Source organism: Carassius auratus, chromosome 24 (genome assembly GCF_003368295.1).
Source record: "Carassius auratus strain Wakin chromosome 24, ASM336829v1, whole genome shotgun sequence".
In the NCBI taxonomy this organism is placed as follows: domain Eukaryota; kingdom Metazoa; phylum Chordata; class Actinopteri; order Cypriniformes; family Cyprinidae; genus Carassius; species Carassius auratus.
The window spans coordinates 18,191,831-18,212,337 of record NC_039266.1 but is presented as its reverse complement, the minus strand read 5'-3'; the positions used below and the strand labels follow the sequence as shown (position 1 = coordinate 18,212,337).

Genomic DNA, 20,507 nt, shown 5'->3' with positions numbered 1-20,507 from the left:
GATGTTTGCAGATCTCTACACAGGACCCTCAGCGGTTATGAGGAGAATGTTAGACACGCTCTGCAAAAAGCCCCATCTGTTACAGCGCTGACCACAGCAAGGAACCCAGCACACCAAAACACACACCTGCCTTTCATCTTCACCGTGAGAACCACCGGAGGGAAAACAAGCAGATTTAGCCATTCTGGTTTTCAGGATGTTTCTGAAACATTAATCATGAAAAGAAAAAAAAGGATTGCAAGATTTAAACTCAGAGAAAAAAGAAAAAAATGATGATATGCAATCTTAGAATTCTGAGAAAAAAATGGAGAATTATAAAATAAAAAATAGTTATTACCTTTTTTATTTTTTATTTCATGGTGGGAAAAATCTTAGAATTATAAGACAGAAAGTCTGAATTGTGAGAAAAACATCAATTCTGATTTTAAATCTTGCAACTCTGTTCATATCTTGTGGTTCAGACTTTTTTCACAGAATTGCAAAAAATTGTGAGATAAAAAGTCACAATTAACTTTTTTTTATTTTAATTTTTTTTCATTAGGAAGTGGAAACAGAGAAATATTGAGTAAAACATATGTTTTTCATTACATTAAAGGCAGTGTGACAGTAATCGAGTCCAATTTTTCAAGAGCCATTTTCATCCAATGACAGTAGATGTGTTAAAGGGTCTTGGTCTCAGGAAGGGTTTGGTGTTTAAACACACACCCTCCCCCTCCATCATGGGGCCTCAGGAGTCGACCACAGGAAGCAAGAGTAAGCTCGCAACTCAACCTTCAGGGAACGCCACGTAGTAAAAGGTCGACGAGTCAGGAAAGAGGAAGTGTGAATGCTTTCCAGCAGTTAACAGCTCTCTGTTCGAGGGCATGTGACTCTGTGAATGGGGTTAGACAGCCAAGCAGACAGAAACACAGACAGACAGACAGAGACAACCAAACAACCAGGAGAGTAGCTTCTACCAGAGGCCTGATGAAACCACTGCATTTGTGGACTCTTCTGCAAACATAGATTTGCACAATTATATAAGAATAAAGTTTGTGTGTGTGTGTGTGTGTGTGTGTGTGTTTGCACTTTTGATTTTTGTTTCCACATATACACATATTAGTATTTGGTTGCACTTTCATACAGTATCTCCCCTATGAGATCCAAATACAATACAATATGTGCTGCTAGAATTGCCCTATTCTCGGCACAGTTCAGGGAGAGTGTGGAGATCATCAATGCGTGTCTTTCTAAAGACCCTCGAGGAGAGTCAGAGCACTTGACACACGCCTCCTCGTATGGTGTGTGTGTGTGCTGTGTTCTCATTCTGAGAGCCCAACACTTCACATCACTGCATACTCTCGACTAACAGCAGATGTCAGATGCTGTAGTTCCTCTCAAAGAGCTCTGACACATCCCAACATTACACCCCTCAGGCCTGAACTGCTTCTAACACCCAACTAAACAATGATTCCTGGGTATCATCATTCAGAGTAACATATCTTACACTCTGTGGTGTGATTGCATGGCCTGTAGCACCTGCTAACACCTGCACTTGTTTCCAGTACAGTCTGTTGTTAGCATATGTTGCTAAGCTAACATTTTACTCTGACAGGCACGAACTATCAACTTCAATTAGACAGAACTAGTTTTCTGACATATTTATAATAACAACTTATCTTATTTTTTTTTCACAGAGTTTGTTCAGTCTGCAAAGGTTACAACCTTTTATTTGCTAATAATTTTAGTGTCAACTTCTGAAGCATCTTACACATCAGAAGTGTGCCGGGGTTACCTTAAAATAGGCAGTACACTAGGTTTTGACGGACAGACAGACCACCACCACCCCCCTCACATTCTGCTACAACATCCACTTAGCATCCATTATTGAAAAACCTTGTCACTCGATACTCGATAAAAGCCACATCCGCTCATAAACAAGAGCCTTGAAGGGCACTTCATCTTACACACGCTTGCATGTCTATATTTATAGGCTTAATTGTGCATTCATTGTTCATATAATGATAAAATGTAGTAAAGACAGAGACAAATAAAGAGAGAGAGACAAGCTGGCAAAGTGAGAGCAGCTATTGATTTCTGTCTTTATCCTTATCCAGTGATATATTTAACTATGGAAATCCAATAGCAGGAGAGATGCTCTGCACTTTGTCTCCTACTGAGTGACTTTCTGGCCTTCTGATCTTCTTCTATATCCTTCAAAGCCCACATGCACTTGACATTTGTACAACTCATAGATCTAATCATGTTATTAATCAATTATGGTGCTAAATATGATCCATCTTCACTTTAGTAACAGTGACAATTTATAAGCAACAACGCTTACAAGAACCCATGAGATGACCTGATGACTCTTCCGACACAGTTTCTTAGGAATTTCTGTGACTTCACCACACCAGCTCAAGGTTTTACTGAACTAAGTAACTAACATTTAGGAGAACTTCACCCATCTGTATTCAGTGGGTCTGAGATGACAAGTCAGCCTGCATGTGCACTAAAATGCAGAAGCAAATTTCTAATATGTCACATTTGAACTTATTTCCATTGTCAGCAGAATTTGGTTCAGAATAGAACATACATGCTGATTATAGAATCACAGGACTGATGTATCAATAACATCATGGGACATGTCACATCGAGTGTAATGACGTATGCAAATTCTCAGCTATAACATCAAATTTAAGTACCTAAAAATCTAATCTCGTCCAAATAACTTTCTTCATGAAACAAATACTAACTTTCAATGTTTTTGAGCTAGATTAGAAGCAGCAAAACATTTTTTTTTTCTATAATAACTACTATTAATTTAGCATTTAATCATTTATATGTGATATATAATTGCCCATGAATGCCATAAACTCCTTATATTCAGATACAATGAACCAAAAAAAAAAAAAAAATGCTTAACTGAAAAGTCAAAATTATTAAATCCTCATGAGAAATATTGAAAACTAATGCAATACAGAAATTGCTAAGTTAAGAGATGAACACTGACAGCAAAATGCCCACTGGGATAGGAGGTACTATATATATATATATATATATATATATATATATATATATATATATATATATATATATATATATATATATATATATATATTGCTGAAATAATATGTCCTAATTAACCATTTAGTAAAGATTTCTGCTCTGATTGGTAGATAAGAAGCATCAGATGAATAGATGAGACAGGAAGCGATAGACTAGAGATAGGTTTATGAATGGATTGATTTAGTTGAGATGTCACTGTGGCTGTAAACATACAGACACATCGGTCAAGCTAACAGCCCTGCAGCTCAAAAGCTTATTACTGGAGAGCAATCGTTACCATCCATCAGTCAGTGAGAAATACGTCATCACAACAGGCAACCCCAACACCACCGTACCAACACCACAAAGAAACAGACATGGACATAATCAGAAATCATTTTATTTTTCACATTTTAAATGCTATTCATTAGAATGCAAATGCAATTAATTTTATATTAAAGACACATATTTTTATATTAATATTCGTACTGAAGAACCATTTAAATCCATAATATTTAAAATGCACTAAACACACACACAAATGTTTTCGAGCCTATTTTAAATATATATTTATATTATTTTACACATTATGTTTTTTATTAAATATGATTCCATTTATACATTTATAAATACATTTAATAAAAAATAATAATAAAATAAATAAATTGTGACATACTATAGCTGTGCTACGTTATTCCAAATGTCCCTTTTAAAATGCTTTCAGAACATTTGCATCCTTGTGATAAAACAAGTGTTGGCAGAGTTGCCTGTAGCGAGTGTCAGATAAATGAAACAGATGTTTTGCCAGTCATGTGGAAAAAATTGGTGATGTCTTCTCTGTGTGTTCTACAGAGGGCCGAGTGTATGCCATTGTCTAAATCTGCGTGTGAACACTTTCCCCTTCTGTGCTTATGAATAAATTCATAGAGACTGTATGAGATAAGAGAATCAACAGATGTGTGAGTACAGCAGACAGCTGTGGACAAATCACACGACATGAGCTCTGATACATGTCTGACAGTGAACTAAACCGTCTAAAACCCAATAAACACTGCACTTTATAAGAGAAGGGTCAAGGGCACAGGAGCCCTCTCCATGCACGAAAAAGACACACAACATGTATTTCACTTTTTTTAAAAGCATACTAAGATAAATGGGGAGGTGTAACATCTAAAACGAGTGACAGTATACTCAAATGGTTGAATTTGTCGCTCCATTAGCAGTCTGCGCTCAGTAGGACACAGCACTAGCTGCAATTTATGGTGCAGCAAACACTTAAAAAAAGAAAGAAACCTTTTTCAGAAAGGTTTATATCTGAGTGAGATTTTTTTAGATATGAATATTTATTAATTCATTAATGAAATTAATTAAATAATTAATAATACACACACATATGTGTGTACTGCGTATATTTATTTTATATATATATATATATATATATATATATATATATATATATATATATATATATATACAAACACATGCATGTATATATTTATGAAAAATATATATTCAATATAATTTTATTTATATACAGTACATATATGAATGTATATACATATATTTTTTTCAAAATATATACTGTATATATATATATATATATATATATATATATATATATATATATATATACTTAAATATTTTCATATATTATATACATATTATTATAATACTGTTTTTGTGGACAGCTACAAAATATGAGATAGTATTAAATCTAGATTTATTCTGTCTTTTTCCATTTTGTTTGGCAAGAATCACATCAAAAGCCGCTACAGTAAAGCTGATGGCATGCTGTTTACTTGTTTGCTTCCCATGGGAGGAATATTACATGATCTCTCACAGCATCATTTACTGTCTACCGCTCACATTTCACAGCAGGTGAGAGAGGACTGACAGGTCGCTGAGTTTGCATTAGGACAACCTTTGGGGTTTAGGGGCTCTTGACTGTATTGATCAGTATCAGGCCTGGGGCAAACATCTGCCTGGAATAATACGCTGACAAATTCACAACTCAAAGTTAAAAAAACAGACAAATTTGAATTTTAAACACATATGACTGCATGCAATCAGTCCAACAAGCATGTAACTAATTTGAAGATGTAATACATCTAGAAAATCGCGCTACACCCTCACAGAGGGCGGCCGTTTCCCCTGCTGTCTTCCACTGATCTTTAATTAAACATACCGAAAAGTGGATTAAATTACCAGCAGGATGAGACACAGACACTGAGACTTTATTACAGCAGACAGCCAACAAAGAGCTCAGCATCTCTGAACATAATCAACTGAGACACAACACCATAAAAAACACAGCTAGCTCACAGGCTACACCATAAACTCTGAAGGATGACTGTGGCACATGAACAATTCAAATGATGCCAGCTTGAGTGTGCTTGCAAAAAGAGCAAGTAAATATGTCAGTGGGTTATAGGATAGGTGCAAAGTTAATGTGTTTCAAACCAGAGAGTTAAAAGTCAAATTTTATCTTACCTTTCCGAAATCTCGAACGTCAAACAAATCGAAAGCCTCAAACAGCTCGCTCTTCTTCATGCCGAATATCTCCGAGCAGGCGTGCAAAAATGTCCTGATGTTCTTCAAGCAGAGAAACTAAACAGAAATAAAAGGCATATTTTATATTAAAGAAGAATATATATATATATATATATATATATATATATATATATATATATATATTTTATTATTATTATTATTATTATTATTATTATTATTATTATTATTATATTAATATTAATAAGTATCATTAGTGTTAACAGCACTTGAAAATAAAAATAATTATAAACTTAATCTAACAAAAATATTATTGAGATTTATATACATATTTACATGATCGTATAAGGTTCACACAGTCATTTAAATGCTCATGAAAACTATTTTGTAACAGAAAATAATTTAAAAAAATGGTTTGATTTTTTACAACACCAAATGTCATGATAAGATAAAGTCATACAGTATATCCCGTTTACAATATATTAATACAAAGACATTAGTTCACATTAAAACTGGATTCTTCCCCATCTTAGAAATTATTTCAACAATAAAACATAATATGTCTTTAAATAAAGTAAGGAAGAGAAAGGGACATCACTTGAGGTTTGAGAAGCCACGTTTGCAAGTTAGCAAAACTTCTACATTCTTTGAAAAACTCATTAGCATATAGTTTTATACTGATTGCATAATGTAATATAATCATATAATACTACATAGACCTATTCTTTTTTAAACATTCCTATATTCAATTAAACATGAAGGCATATGGGACCTATACCTAAAAAATCATATTGAAAACCATACTAAAATGCAGACAAGCTTGCATTATTCTTTTAGCGAATCTTGACTAATGAGTTAACCAAAGAGCAAAAGATTGGCACACATCCAAACATGGAGTGAAATGAGACGAGTCTCCAACACGAGCTGTCGTATTAAACAGACACCTGTGTTGACTCATGACCGCAGCTCTGTTACAAAACAGATACTTTATCAGAACTCTAGATCCAGAATCTCATCAGCAGAGCATGCTGTTCAACCACAAAACTCCACGGTAACTGCAAGCTACCAAAAAAAAAAACATAATATAACCAAATGATTCTAAAGATTTGAGTCCTTGTGGTTATTTGAGTGAAAGTCGGTAATAGTCCGTAATAGCAGTGAAATTAAAGCAGTACTGTTTTGCATTATGCTTGCAATATTGTTGTTAACATTGCTTAAAATATGGTCAGATTAAACCAACCAAAAGAAAACAGACACAAACCACATCAGCTAACTTCAATCAATATTATATAAAGAGTTCATTTGCAAAAACAGATAACTCTGTTTTTAACCATTTTCAAAAAATCATGCTTTTTCATTGTGCATTCCAATTAATATTGGATAGTTAAAAAATACAGCAAACAAAATAAAAACATAGAAACAATAAAAAACATGATTTTGAGTGAGTTATCTGTTAAACTCTTCATATATATATATATATATATATATATATATATATATATATATATATATATATATATATATATATATATAATTCAGAATTAATCATTCTTATTTTACAATTATTAAAATTATCAATTACTATACTTTTTTTAATGATTAAAAATTATAACAAAAATAAATTAATATTTTAAAATTAATAACAATAATTAAAAATTGTAATTTCATTAGAAATCATATTTAAAAAATCATTAATCACTTCAATAAATTATTAATAATTATTCATTTTGTTTGTAAAAACAAATAAAAACATGATAACAATAAAAAACATGATTTTGAGTGAGTTATCTATAAAACGTTTATATATATTAACAATTATAACAAAAATAAATTAATATTTCACAATTAATAACAATAATTCAAAAACTTACATGTCATTAGAAATCATAAAAAAATCATTAACAAGAACATTAATAATTTCAATAAAATAAACATAATTATTCATTTTGTTTGCAAAATTTATATTTCTATTCTGTTTTGTTAATAAATCAACACATTAATCAGTCCAATAGTTAGAAGCCTGCACTTAATTTTTTTTTTTTTCTTTACTGGAAATGAATTTTGCACCTTTCCGATAAAATAAGAAAAAAATTGACAGTTTGGTAAAGTTATGATCTGTAATTTCCTTTTCCAGTATGTGCAAAATGCCAAAGTGACAACAGACACAGGAAATTTGCATCAACAGTGCAGCGATGTGTTCACACAACAACCCAGAAAACAACGATCTGAATCTGTCCTGTTATGGTCCACAGATCAGCACCTTTGCCCTCTCGCCGGGCACGCTCACAAGAATGTGTCTGTTTCTACCAGTTCTATTGTGACCCTCCGTCTATCGGTGGCCGTACGTCTCCTGTCAAGCTCTTGAAAAAGACTTGCTGCAATGCCATGTTTCTATCTTAAGCATCAAGAGGAAGTGAATTATATCAAGAGTCTCTGTTTTATGCGGCAGCTGCACCTGTGATTTTCTTGAAACAGAAAGTGCTCGTGTTCTAATGTGAAACTGTAACCTCCGTGAACCCTCAATCTGAAATCAGACTCGTCCTTTGGCATACTGATGTGTAGAAAACATAAGCCAGGCAAATTCATAAGGACAGCTTTTTCTCACAAACAAACTAATAAGTCTTATCTGTGAGAAGCCTGCAGATCAAAAGCACCTCTCGGTTCCCATTCCCTCTCTACAAATGACTCCACCAGAGGCCTAGGGCCGCACTTATGCACAGATAAGACGTGCAAATGTTTAGCGAGCAACTGTTTTCAACACATTATTGGAAAGGCACATCTCGAGCTTGCCCTGGAGTCTTTAGGAGTCCTGCAGGGTCTGGAGGAAGCTAGACAGAAACAGAGAGGAAGACGAGGAGAGGCGAATGTTTTGCACATGATGTGTCTGTAGATACTTTCAGTGCTGTTTTGTGCATCACAGCCGCTTCAGACCCGGTGGGTTTTATTGGAGAGAAGCCCTGCTTAACCAAACACGGCTTTGGAGGAAAACTGCTTCCATTCACTACTGCACAGCTGGATCTCTGCAGGAGACTCACAAATGTCTTTTCCTACTTCTCCTGAAGGGCGTACTGAGACTAAGCAGGAACATAGTAATACTGAATGTATAGCATTTTTATTCATAATAAATAGCTTGTGTGAAACAGATAGCGAGATACTGACTCTGGTTTAAAGGGGACATGCCATAAAAAATTAATGGATTTATTTCTTGCTGTTTTGAGATATGAAAGTGTCATACTATGTAGATTACGTTTGGGAATTGAGAACCGGTTCTTATTTTGCATTATTATATTGCATGAGTATCAGCTTTCAAGTGCATGTCACATTGTTTTCAGCAAAACTAACTCCTGCCTAATTAAACTCCAAATATTAACAAACATTAAAAAACGAACATTGTTAGATGCAATATGAACACATTTCATCTTTTGTATATGCTTTTGAATATATATATATATATATATATATATATATATATATATATATATATATATATATATATATATATATATACACACATATGATATTTTTCATTAATTGCATCAAGCAAGAATAACATTGAACAACATTTTCTATAAAATAAAATACATTTATAAAAAATTATAGTAAAATGTAATAAAAATTATTTTATAAATATTTAATAAATCAAATAAAAATTATTTACTATGATTTTTTTTTTCATAATATATATATATATATATAAATACTGTGTATATATTTATATATATATATATAGAGAGAGAGAGTTTCCTAGATATTGTATTATTTCTTCTTTAAAATTACCAGAATTACTAGTATTCATATTGAATCATGCGCATAGATCCATTCAGACCATTTATGTACACTAAGCTGAAAAAAAGGAAAACCCAGGTTGGTCAGAAATCTTGAGAGTATTATCACAGCATAACCATTGTATTTCATTTTCAGCAATTAGGCCCAAACTTGAAAGACTGAATTACACTGGAAGCTTCCACATTAAAAGAGGTTTGCTAATCATAATAGATGTCTTCAAAGTACAGTACAGTAGCTTAAAGACTCTGATTAAGCATCAGAAATAGACTGTTACTACAGCACATTACAACTTTTTCAGTGCAAGAAACATGGACTTGTAATAAAAAGCTATACAAAGAGTATATGGCTACTTTAAAGTCCAAATGATTCGTTGAAATTGAGTCCTGATATCCGTCCTGATATAACAGCAGTGTTTCCAGAAGTACCAAAAACCTCATTCAGAAGAAAAAGGAAGTCAAAGGTGTTGTAAATCGATGGCTTCAGACACGTATACAAGCGTTACGTCCTGTGAAGAGCACCAGCCATGAGCCATGTGCAGCTTTTACACTTGGTTTAACAGAGCAGACAGCTAAACAAGCTGACAATGTGCTGGATGAAGCATGGATCTGCAAAGATGCTTTATTAAAACTGCGTGCATGAGAGCACAGAGGGTAGAGGGTGACCCAGAGCATCAACTCGACAGTCAGCAGGGCATGCTAGCACTTAAGCATTCCTCATAAAATATGCTTTGTTCAATGCATTTATGAGCTAGATTTTATCTGACATCTGGTATATATGTTGCGATGGTTTTATGAATTGTAAATGTAGTCCGTAAATGCTCTCCAAAGCCACTTTAAACAGTCGGATGAAATCTCCATTTAGTGCTATCAATGCTAACAACAACAGTGTGGTGTGATGCAGTGGTAGTGAGTTTATGCACCATTTAGACTTTAATCTAAATCAATTTATGTATTTGGGAACAAAACAGATGGGTAATTTAAATTCTAATGTATTCTAATGTATAAAGTATTTTAAATATAGAATCTATGTTTTAAGAACCTGGACATATTGTTAGGATGGATGAATGGAACAAACGAACAACCGATAGATAGATAGATAGATAGATAGATAGATAGATAGATAGATAGATAGATAGATAGATAGATAGATAGATAGACAGATAGACAGACAGAAAGATAGATATTCTATATTATACATGATCAGTCATGCTTAACACTGTCTCATAGCAGTTTGGTGATGAACAAAGAAATATTTTTGAACCCCAAAGAAATCAATGTTGACCTTGGGTACATGCATTCTATTGATTTTCTTAGCATATTTCCCATGCAACAACTGTTTTTTCTTATTAAGGATGGATGCTCATAGCATCACTCTGTGTAAAATGGACAGGAGGGGCAGAGGATAAACACTGGCTGGTGGCTAAATTGTCATCACTAGCAGAACTGTGGTGAATTGACCTTCACAGGGCACTGCACACGGGTTGCTGCACACCACACTGGGAGAAATGAACCGTCAGAACAATGTGAGAGGGGTCTGATGGTCAGACTCAGTATCAAACAGAATGTGCTACTACAAACACGAGGCTATGTGTTTGAGGTAGCATACTACCATACCATTCATGTTCTGCTGCATTGCATTTATACTCTGTGCAGATATTCTGTATCCATAGTAGGCAACTAATAAAACATACTGTGCAGTATATAACAGATTACAGTACAGTGTCTCTCACAATGCAGTCTAATAAGTCTAATAACAAAGTAAACACACACTAATAAGAATTAAACATATTTATACCAATCTTGTAAACAGACTCCGTTGCACATAGCAGACACGTACAAATAGCCAAGATAGTTAAACAGCTCCAAAAGGTTGTCGCGCACAGCGGACAAGAACATCCACAAAAGCAAATATTTTTAACAGCACATATAAGCCTACGTTATTTAAACTTATGGCTCCGTTATTTAGAATTTGTCACTTTATGGTTTCCATGGTGACACGTCATTGCTTGTCACGTGACACACTGCAACAACAACATAGCTGAATGAATCATGATCTGCTTTTATGTCATTTTTCCTTTTTATTCAAAATATTCACAAATTTGTTAGATATGGCATGAAATATCTGATATTCCGATTCACAAATATATGCAAGTGGAAGTGTTTTAAAACACCTTTATAACGATCGCGTTAGTTGAGCTGTATGCACGACGGCATCTTAGTTTGTGCCGCAGACGCAGTTCAGAGAATCGGATCTGTTGGATTTACAACATGTGATAAGTAAACTTTAAAGTTACTTACACAATGTGTATCTGATATGAATAAAACTAAGTATAATGGAAAGGATTATTATTGTCTCTTCCTTTGACATCAGTGTGTATTTTACAAACTCTAAATGTATTGTTTTTTTAGTACTTAGTATATGTCTGAAACCTAAAATAAACATTATGTGGTTGAAAACACTGAAAAGTTGTGATATATGACAGCTCTGAACGCGCCTCTCTCGGGCTCAGCGCCAGCCAACACGTGAAAGCACATTTTAATTTAGCGGTTGATCACGTCATGCACTGGGACCAGCCTAGACTGATCACACCGGTGTGATCGTACGTATGTGCGAAAGGGTCAATAATTATTTAGATGTGCTCAAACCTCCTCGTGCATGAACTTCTTTGGTTAATAACAAACAGGAGGATTTTAAAAAAAATGTTAATACGTTTATGTATTTATTTTTTTGCATCTGTCAGAGAGTGCTGTAATGTCTGCAGCACCCCTACTTCCCACGGCCATGAAAGGGACATTTGCAGTGAATACTTTTGTGCTCTCACATTAATGTGCTCTCACATTAATTGCAATTTTTTTTTTTACAGTGTATCAAATGATTTCTTTCCTCTAGAAGCCAGACTACAAATCTGATCCTTGCTGCAAGGCACATGTCAAGTTGTGTTTGTGTACTTGTGTAATGTACTTCAAAAAGAAGCAGCAGGATTGTTCGATTCAAAATTGTCATCCATGACAATCCATGTGATGTGTCTGAATGCCCTTTAACAGCACTCAGATCATCCGTTCTTTTATTTGATCTCAGGAGCTTCACTTTACAGATGCATCAGCACTTTCAAATGCAATTTGATATTAGTGCTACACTGGCATCCTGGTGAAATTCTACCAGTGCCACCACATTTTTACAGCTACCATTTATGGGCTATTTTTATCCCGACTGAGACAAGATAATGCTCATTTCATTGTGCGCTGTAATGTCATTGCACCAGTGAAGGGCTAAAGTAAAGGCTGCTGCACTGCTGCAGGATGTGTGCATGCATTTACGAGAGCACCACTGATTGATCGTCATCCACGTGTCATCAAAAAGCCCATTTTGCCATGTGAGCACAGGGAAAGATATCACTGTTTTTATTGGCCACTTAAAAGGATGCACAATTGGATGCTACAATTAAATCTCATCATCAATGACCGTCTCTGTTCAGTTTAATGTCATCAGTGCAGACGGTAAATGCTTTTACAATGATCAGAATACAATTCAAATCTCATAAGAGGGGCTGAGTAGGTTTCCAAAACATAATAATCATGGATTTTCTGCAACAAAAGAGCTCTGCCTTAATTTACAAATCCTAATGCATGTGTGTATCCCTTGGTGACCGGCATAATTAGCACATTAATGTGCAAAAATCCATCTGTGCAGTTCAAAAGATGAACTGTAAATGTGTGATTCACACTGTCTTTAGAGAGTATCTTTATTCCTCCTGATTCCCAACCATCTACAGTAGAGCCTGTTACCTTGGTGACAGAAGGAAAGGTCAGTCTCAAAGAGATGCACAGAGAGAGAGAGAGAGAGGGAGAGATTTGGCTGGACTTATTAGACCTTGTAAAGATTAGTGCATCCTGAAAATATGCATTAATATGCATGACATGCTGTTTTTGCATAGGCGTCAGATAGCGAGCTTATGCGCTAACCAGTACATAACCACTCAGAACACCAGAAACTACCAAAAAAATGCCATAAAAGACAGCAACAAAAAATTAGATGCATGATTTGGGGAAATTATGTGGTTTTAAATCATGTTGTTTATGGTAAAAAAAATAAAAAATAAAGTATTTGTAAAATAAATAAAATAATAATAGTGTATTTTTACAGTGCAATTGTGCAATACCAATGATTTTGTTTTCATATCATTAAAATCAAGTTTTCCGTCTGGTGAGAGGGAAACATTTTCAGCTTGTTTATAAGCTCAAATGGTTATTATAAGCTAAAATAACTGCACATGCATGAGATGAGTTTGTGTGGAGCAACATTTACTGTGAACCAAGCACTTTGAAAGACTGAAAACACTAGAGCATGAGCTGCTCATGTGTAAAAGCTTACAGTGCTGCGCTTCCCTGTGAAACATGCAGTGCATATATTTATGTATCGCAGCCTTTGTAATTTGATACTCACACTGAAACATATCGCAGTTTTGGTTTTATTTTGATTAATCGTGCAGCTCACTGACACATCTGAAAGAGCAGAAAGGCCTTGATAAGTATGCTAACATCAACGACTTTTGTATTGAACAACCGCACTCCTATTTCCTTCACAAAATGCAAATGTCTAGTTATTCCTCTTTTACACTACATCAAATCAGTGTATTGCTGCAAACCAGTGCAACCAGTCCCTGTCTGAAATGTACAAATCCACAGTCTGACACAGAGAATTACGAAAACAACCTTAGAGCCCCACCGTAACTAAAACGAATGGGTGTTTCAAATGTTCAAACACAGACATATGCTGCTGTGACCAGTCTCTGACCTCCCAAAAGGAGCTTTTAACAGATAGTCTATGTAATATACAGTATACGCGTATCATTCAAAGACATTCTCCACAGACACTGCATAAAAAATTCAAGTATACACTTGAAAAACAGCCCAGGATCTGTCATGCACATTTTTGTAAATCACATCGTATTAGACAGTGTTCAGACAGGAGCTTGTTACTCGTGGTTCCACTGAAAAAAGAGAGAGATCTGAGCTCCTGGGGGTTCTGATGTTTCACCACGGCACAGTCCAGGGTCTTTAGAGGATGTTTAGTTTCCTTTCTCCATCCCATTTCCTCATTTCTGGCGTTATTTCTCGGAAACTATCTGCACAGAGTGGGAGTCAGCATTTGTGCTTCCCCCTCCAACCTAATGATGAGACAGTGACTGGCATTACAACGATAGTGTGAAATAACCGCTCACCGGTGATTTTGCATCAAACCAGATACACACAACTGGGTAAAACTGAGAGGGCTCAAGTGCACTATATGCATTTTGTAGATAACTTCACTGTTTGATAATGAAACATATTGCATACGTAATTCTAACTGACATCTGTTGATATCTAAATCAAGTTTTGAGGCCCTACCAAACACCTGTTGCCATTTCCTTCCACCCTTGTCAAAAGCACGTGTTTTAAACGGAAGAAACCCATAAACCAACCAAGTCCGATTGATGCAGTGCGTGAGAAAGATGCTTGCCTTTGTGGCTTCCTCAAACTTGCACTTCCACGTTTCATGTTTCAAACCTGCCCAGAAGCTTCTGTGTTCTAAACCTGTACTTATGTAGTTCTAAGAGAATGCACTAAGTGCTGTTTGCATTTTCTATGCTGATTTAGAAATAAAGAAAATTCAGAATTGGATATATCTAGATATATCATTTAAAATATAACTATAGAATATAAATCTACATTTAAAAAAAAACAGTAATTTTACATTGTAATATTGCTATAATATCTTACAAAATTACTGTCTTTAATGTATCTTCATTAAAAATTTTACAGACCAGAAACTTTATCTTTATATATATTTATAGAGAGAGAGAGAGAGAGAGAGAGATAGAGAGACAAAAATACATTCTTTGATGACTAGAAAGTTCAGAAGAACATTGTTTCATATTTGAACATTTCAAATATTTTTAAAACAATTCAAATGCCTTTAATGTCTCTTCAATGCATTATTGATAAATAAAAGTATTATTTCTTTTAAAAAAAATATATATATATATATATAAAAGCATATTTTTATTATTATGTTTTATATCATTATGTTTTATTACTATATTTATATGTATACATTAATTAATTGATATTATTTAATTATTAATTTAATTAAATAAATTGAGAACATCATTTATTTAAAATATATATATTTTTTAAATCAATGTATTTGCCGTTTCTGTTTCTTTTATTTATATTTGCCTGTCGCAAACATCAAACCATTACTGATATTTCAGGGGGTGAATTCAGCATTATATTTTAATTACACGGCTATTTTAGGGTAAAGGGAACCCCAAAGGGCCCATTGGGCCCCTGAAGGTGCCCTGATGAGGTTTTTAGTTTGCTCTCTTCACTGCTTTTGTCTGAGCTGTTGCCCCTGGGACGCCCGTGTCTGTGTCCCATGTGCTGTAATGAGTCTTTGATAAAATAGCTTCCAAAAAGGTCATGAATAATTCAAGGATTCAGATGATGCCCTTAGAGATGGAAATTTCACCTCTGTGCTCAAAACACTGGTTTACACAGACCATTTGCTCATTTTCTGTTCCCTTTTTTTCTTTTTTCTTGCGTATGTAAATTCTCAATGGGTAAAACTGCTTGGTGAATGGAGATGCATCTACGTCAGTGCAGATGAAAATCAAAAACGCAAAAAGAAACTATGATATAACAAACCATATGAAAACAAAGAAGCATATCTGATGTAATCAGAAGCAAGGCGATGCTTCAAAGCCAAAAGGACGTATGATGTAATTCTGATCATATACAGTAACCTTCAACAGAAAATGTCAGCGAACCAAAGAACTAAAAGCTGACACTTTTGACTTACTCTAAATGTTTCTTGGAATCAGCACACTGTGACTACACCACATTGACAAATATAATGCAAAGGTCTATTCTCATCAAAAGGTGCACGCGTGCCTATCTAGACACTAGTTTGCATCCGTTTCCTTAAAAATAAAGGTCAATATTGTGAATACTGTATCTGTCAGTCCTATGAAGCATCATTGGGTTGACAGCAGTTTTCCGCTCATGTGAGAGGGATGTTTAATCAAGTCCAGAATTGGAGCAGATGGTGTTTGACAACCGAGAATGAGAGATATATATCAAAGGCTGTGTTTTCAATAAAGCAGCTTCACACAGACAACTAAACCCGCTCTCACCTGACAGAATACAATGAACGAGACCTGACTTAAAAAGCTTTCGTCTGACCCTGAGCCAGACCGCTGTAGATTTGTGGTTTTGACCAAATTATGTATAAAAAAAGCACTTTGTGCTCTTCAGTCTAAACTCTTGGACTCATTTAACATATGTTTTCTCTCATAGACGGTTATATATACTATGTACAGTAGGAAGTGAAGAATTCTCCTTAAAGGTGTACTCACTAATTTTTTGGATATGTGTTTAGCCAGTTCTTATTTGCGCCATATAGTGGTTTTAGAAGTTATACTTTTGTTTTTATGTTTTGAAAAACATCTTGTGCACTGAAAGGACTAAATAAAATAAACATATTATTATTATTGTCATCAACTCAACTGAATGACCCAGCAGCTAACAGGGAATATTTCCATTGTAGAGAACATTCAGAAATATAATTTTCATTTAAAACTTAATGGAAATGCTAGCAAAACGTTTAGTCGGCTGGGTCATAAAATCTCAATATTTCTCAAAGATTTTTCTAGAATTCTTAATCATCTTTCTGTTTCTTTTCATTTTGATGTATAAAACGTTTAAAACAAACAAACAAAAAATGTCTGAGTGCATCTTTGAACATCTCTCTTGATATTGTAACAGCAGTGCTCATTTAAAGCTACAGGGGGAAGAATTCAGCAGACGCAAATAACGGTACTGGCATATCTGGCGGAATATAAACTTTCTGTTGCAAAACAAATATTGTATATATAAGTAGGTAGGTACACAGCAGTAAAGCAACCTTTATCATACACACAACAACATGTGTTTCTAAAATGCTTTTAACCCTAAATTATTGAGTTTAACGTCTACTGTTACTGAAACAGAACTTCTTGCCTTCGTGTAGGCTATCTCTTACCTGTGACATTTGAGGTCTCAGGTTGATCTCCCTCAGGTTGATGGACTGGGGTCTCAGGTTGTTGAGGAGCTGGCACAGGAGGACCCCATCCCGCAGGGTCTGCGCCAGGTCGAACACCTGAGCGGACTCCCATGTCACCCGATGGTTCGGTGGCAGCACCCTGCAATTGATCAGCCATAACGCACATTGTCTCCAATGCTCCATCCTGTCCAGTGGTGCACAGTAAAAGATTTAACACCAGTCCAAAACCAAAGCGCAAGTGGCGTCTCCTCGTCCGATGCGCATAGCAGAATCGCGGGAGATGTAATGACTGGATGGTGTTTCCAGGGTTGGAGCATCAGCGGAGACACACTCGCTTGCAACTCTTATTTTCACTCTCCCCTCCCCTCCCCACGCCTCTCTCTCTCTCTCTCTCTCTCTCTCTCTCTCTCTCTCTCTCTCTCTCTCTCTCTCTCTCTCTCTCTCTCTCTTCCTGCTTCAGATGTTCCGTATGTTACGCTGCTCTGAGTCTGACACCCGGAACACCCGGAGGACAAAGCCAATAGCCTATACTGTTTAGTAGCCGCTATATGTCGACCCTACGTTTTAAGCGTTTGAAACTATTTCAGTAACCACAGAAATTCGATTTACAAGTTTGCTAACAACGCTTGCAACGCGCAGAAGTCGCTTTCGCCTGACGAAGTCGCCATAGCAACGCAAGTCCTGTCATTATTTACCAAATCATTTACATATGTGACCCTGGACCACAAAACCAGTCACAAGATTTATACATCATCTGAAAGCTGAATAAACATGATGTATGTTTTGTTTAGAACTGTATTTGGCTGAGATGCATGAGAGGGTGCAAAAAAGAGAAAATCGCTTTTAAAGAATGAGGTTGTTAGCAATGCATATTTCTAATCAAAAAGTGCATTTTGATATATATATATATATATATATATATATATATATATATATATATATATATATATATATATATATATATATATATATATATATATATATATATATAGGAACTTTACAGAATATCATCATGGAACATGATACTAATATTTTATTAAAATTACAAGCTTAACCTGTTAAAGTTATTCTCTGACCTCAGCTAACATACACAACTCACAATGGACCGTTTTATTAGTAAAATATTTTATAATGTTAACTTTGTTAATTTTTCGCTAATGCAATACTTTTTTTTCTTGTAAAGTGCTAGTTCTATAAAACGTTTTAGGAAGAAATTACTTAAAAAATATAGCATATGTCACTTTATAATTTATCCAAGGACATTCAAACACAATGTTTAATGTTTGAATACATTCTGTATAATGATTAAATCATCCCATAACCACAGTATCTTTTCAAACTTTGACAATGATAGATTATATTCATTTCATACTCCAAAATGCAGAGCAGATGACTCAGTTTAACCTAAAACTAGGTCTGTTTGTTCACCTCATCTGCAGTTTGTTATTAGCTGAGTTTTTTACATACAAGCACAGAGCGAGAGAATGAGTGTTGGCTGAAGACAGCGTTCTTCAGATAATCAGGAGTGAAATAGGATGATGCCTTGTCATGGGTATCCTGTTCCTGTCTCTCTGCTCCTGCCATGATGAACTCGAGGAGGACTGTATCAACACTGCCAGCTAAGACTGTCTGCATTTTCACTTTAGCACCAGACAATGTGTCTGAAATGAAAATGCATTTTCACACTTTGGCACTGTAGTAAACCCTCCAGTCAGATCAGTTCATAAAATAGTAAATTAGTCATTTTGGGTTTAGAGCTTGCTGAAATAACACTCCGCTTGTGTTTAAGAGACACTCTTTTCACATCCAGCAGGCACCAGCTAAGATGTTTGCATGCTTTAGAAGTCCGCAGTGAGACGGTGGACCAGGGGGTCTTGAGCGTGCCGTGACAGTAAATTAAACCATCTGTCTGTTATAACCAAGGTGTATTAGGAGCCTAATAAGCTCTGTGATGATTTCTTTATTTCTTTTTCTTCTGTTAACTGAGGTTTTCTCGGCTGGTGTGATCCAGGATGCTACAGCAGACCAGATTTCCTCAACCCACACCGCTTCACTCGTCACCCAGGTTGGGTTTCTAGTCCATTTAACACCGGTATGGAAGGACTGGACATTGTCATAAATCACATATCAATCCCCAGAGAGACTATCAGACAGAATAATAGCACGAATCAGCTTTACTGAGACCGATTCCTCCATGGTGGGAGGGGCTTATCTGTAAAACAGTGCTTTGTGATTGGCTGCAGAAGAGAAAGAGGAAGCCTGACAATGCGGGCCATTGCAGGAAGGACGTGGAGAATGCAGGACATTTGGAGCCAATGTCTATCTCTGTTTCCCTTCACAATTTTAGAGACTTGGCAAAAGGCAGATAGCCCCCTCTGAGCTGACAGATGATCAAAGCGTCACACACTTGCCAAATGCTCAGAGAGCATTTTCGCCCTGCTACATTGCTGCCATCCTTGTCATGACCCGCACTGTGTTGGTAATTTATAGCCTGACGCGGCGTGCTAATGACAATGCTTCTGGTGACAATACCTGATGACTTTGCTGGGCTGCACAAGCGTCATGATTATATTTCACAAGCAAAGATCAAGGTTGTGTTGTGTTTTTTTACAAAACATCTATTTTTAAAATAATATTTTTGGTTCCTGTAGAAGTTAAAGGAATCATTCAAGCTAAACAATTTACTCACCCTCAGGGCATCCAAGATATAGATGAGTTTGCTTCTTAATCGGAACAGATGTGGAGAAATTTTGCAGTACTTCATTGCTCACTAATGAATCCTCTGCAGTGAATGGGTGCCATCAGAATGAGAGTTCAAACAGCCGATAAAAACATCATAATAATCCACATGACTCCTGTGCCTCAAATGTCTTATAAGAGATAAGCTTAACAATGAAATAGATCTTTGGAAGTCAGATAATGTCATATTTCAATCAAATCGTTGTCAGACTGAGAGGAAAAAGTAATGGCCCTTTACAAACATCTGGACAAAATAATTTTAGTTATAAACCCTTGTAGGAGTATTGATCCCCATGCACCAAGTCTACTGCAGAAATCAATAACCTGGAGACCCCAGGAGGAACAGAGCCAGACATCTGATCTGT

General features: G+C 35.4%; 1 protein-coding gene across 1 annotated transcript in view; it reads right to left on the bottom strand.

The window, feature by feature from the left end:
- LOC113042508 (guanine nucleotide exchange factor VAV3-like) overlaps window positions 1-17,756 on the bottom strand; it is a 70,723-nt gene extending 52,967 nt beyond the window's left edge. Inside the window, exons 1-2 of the mRNA XM_026201407.1 lie at window positions 17,383-17,756; window positions 5,518-5,634 (exon numbers count right to left, since the gene is read on the bottom strand). Of these exons, the coding sequence (XP_026057192.1) occupies window positions 5,518-5,634; window positions 17,383-17,586 (321 nt within the window). The 5' untranslated portion in view covers window positions 17,587-17,756. The remainder of the gene's footprint in view (window positions 1-5,517; window positions 5,635-17,382) is intronic.
- Window positions 17,757-20,507: the final 2,751 nt, after the last annotated feature.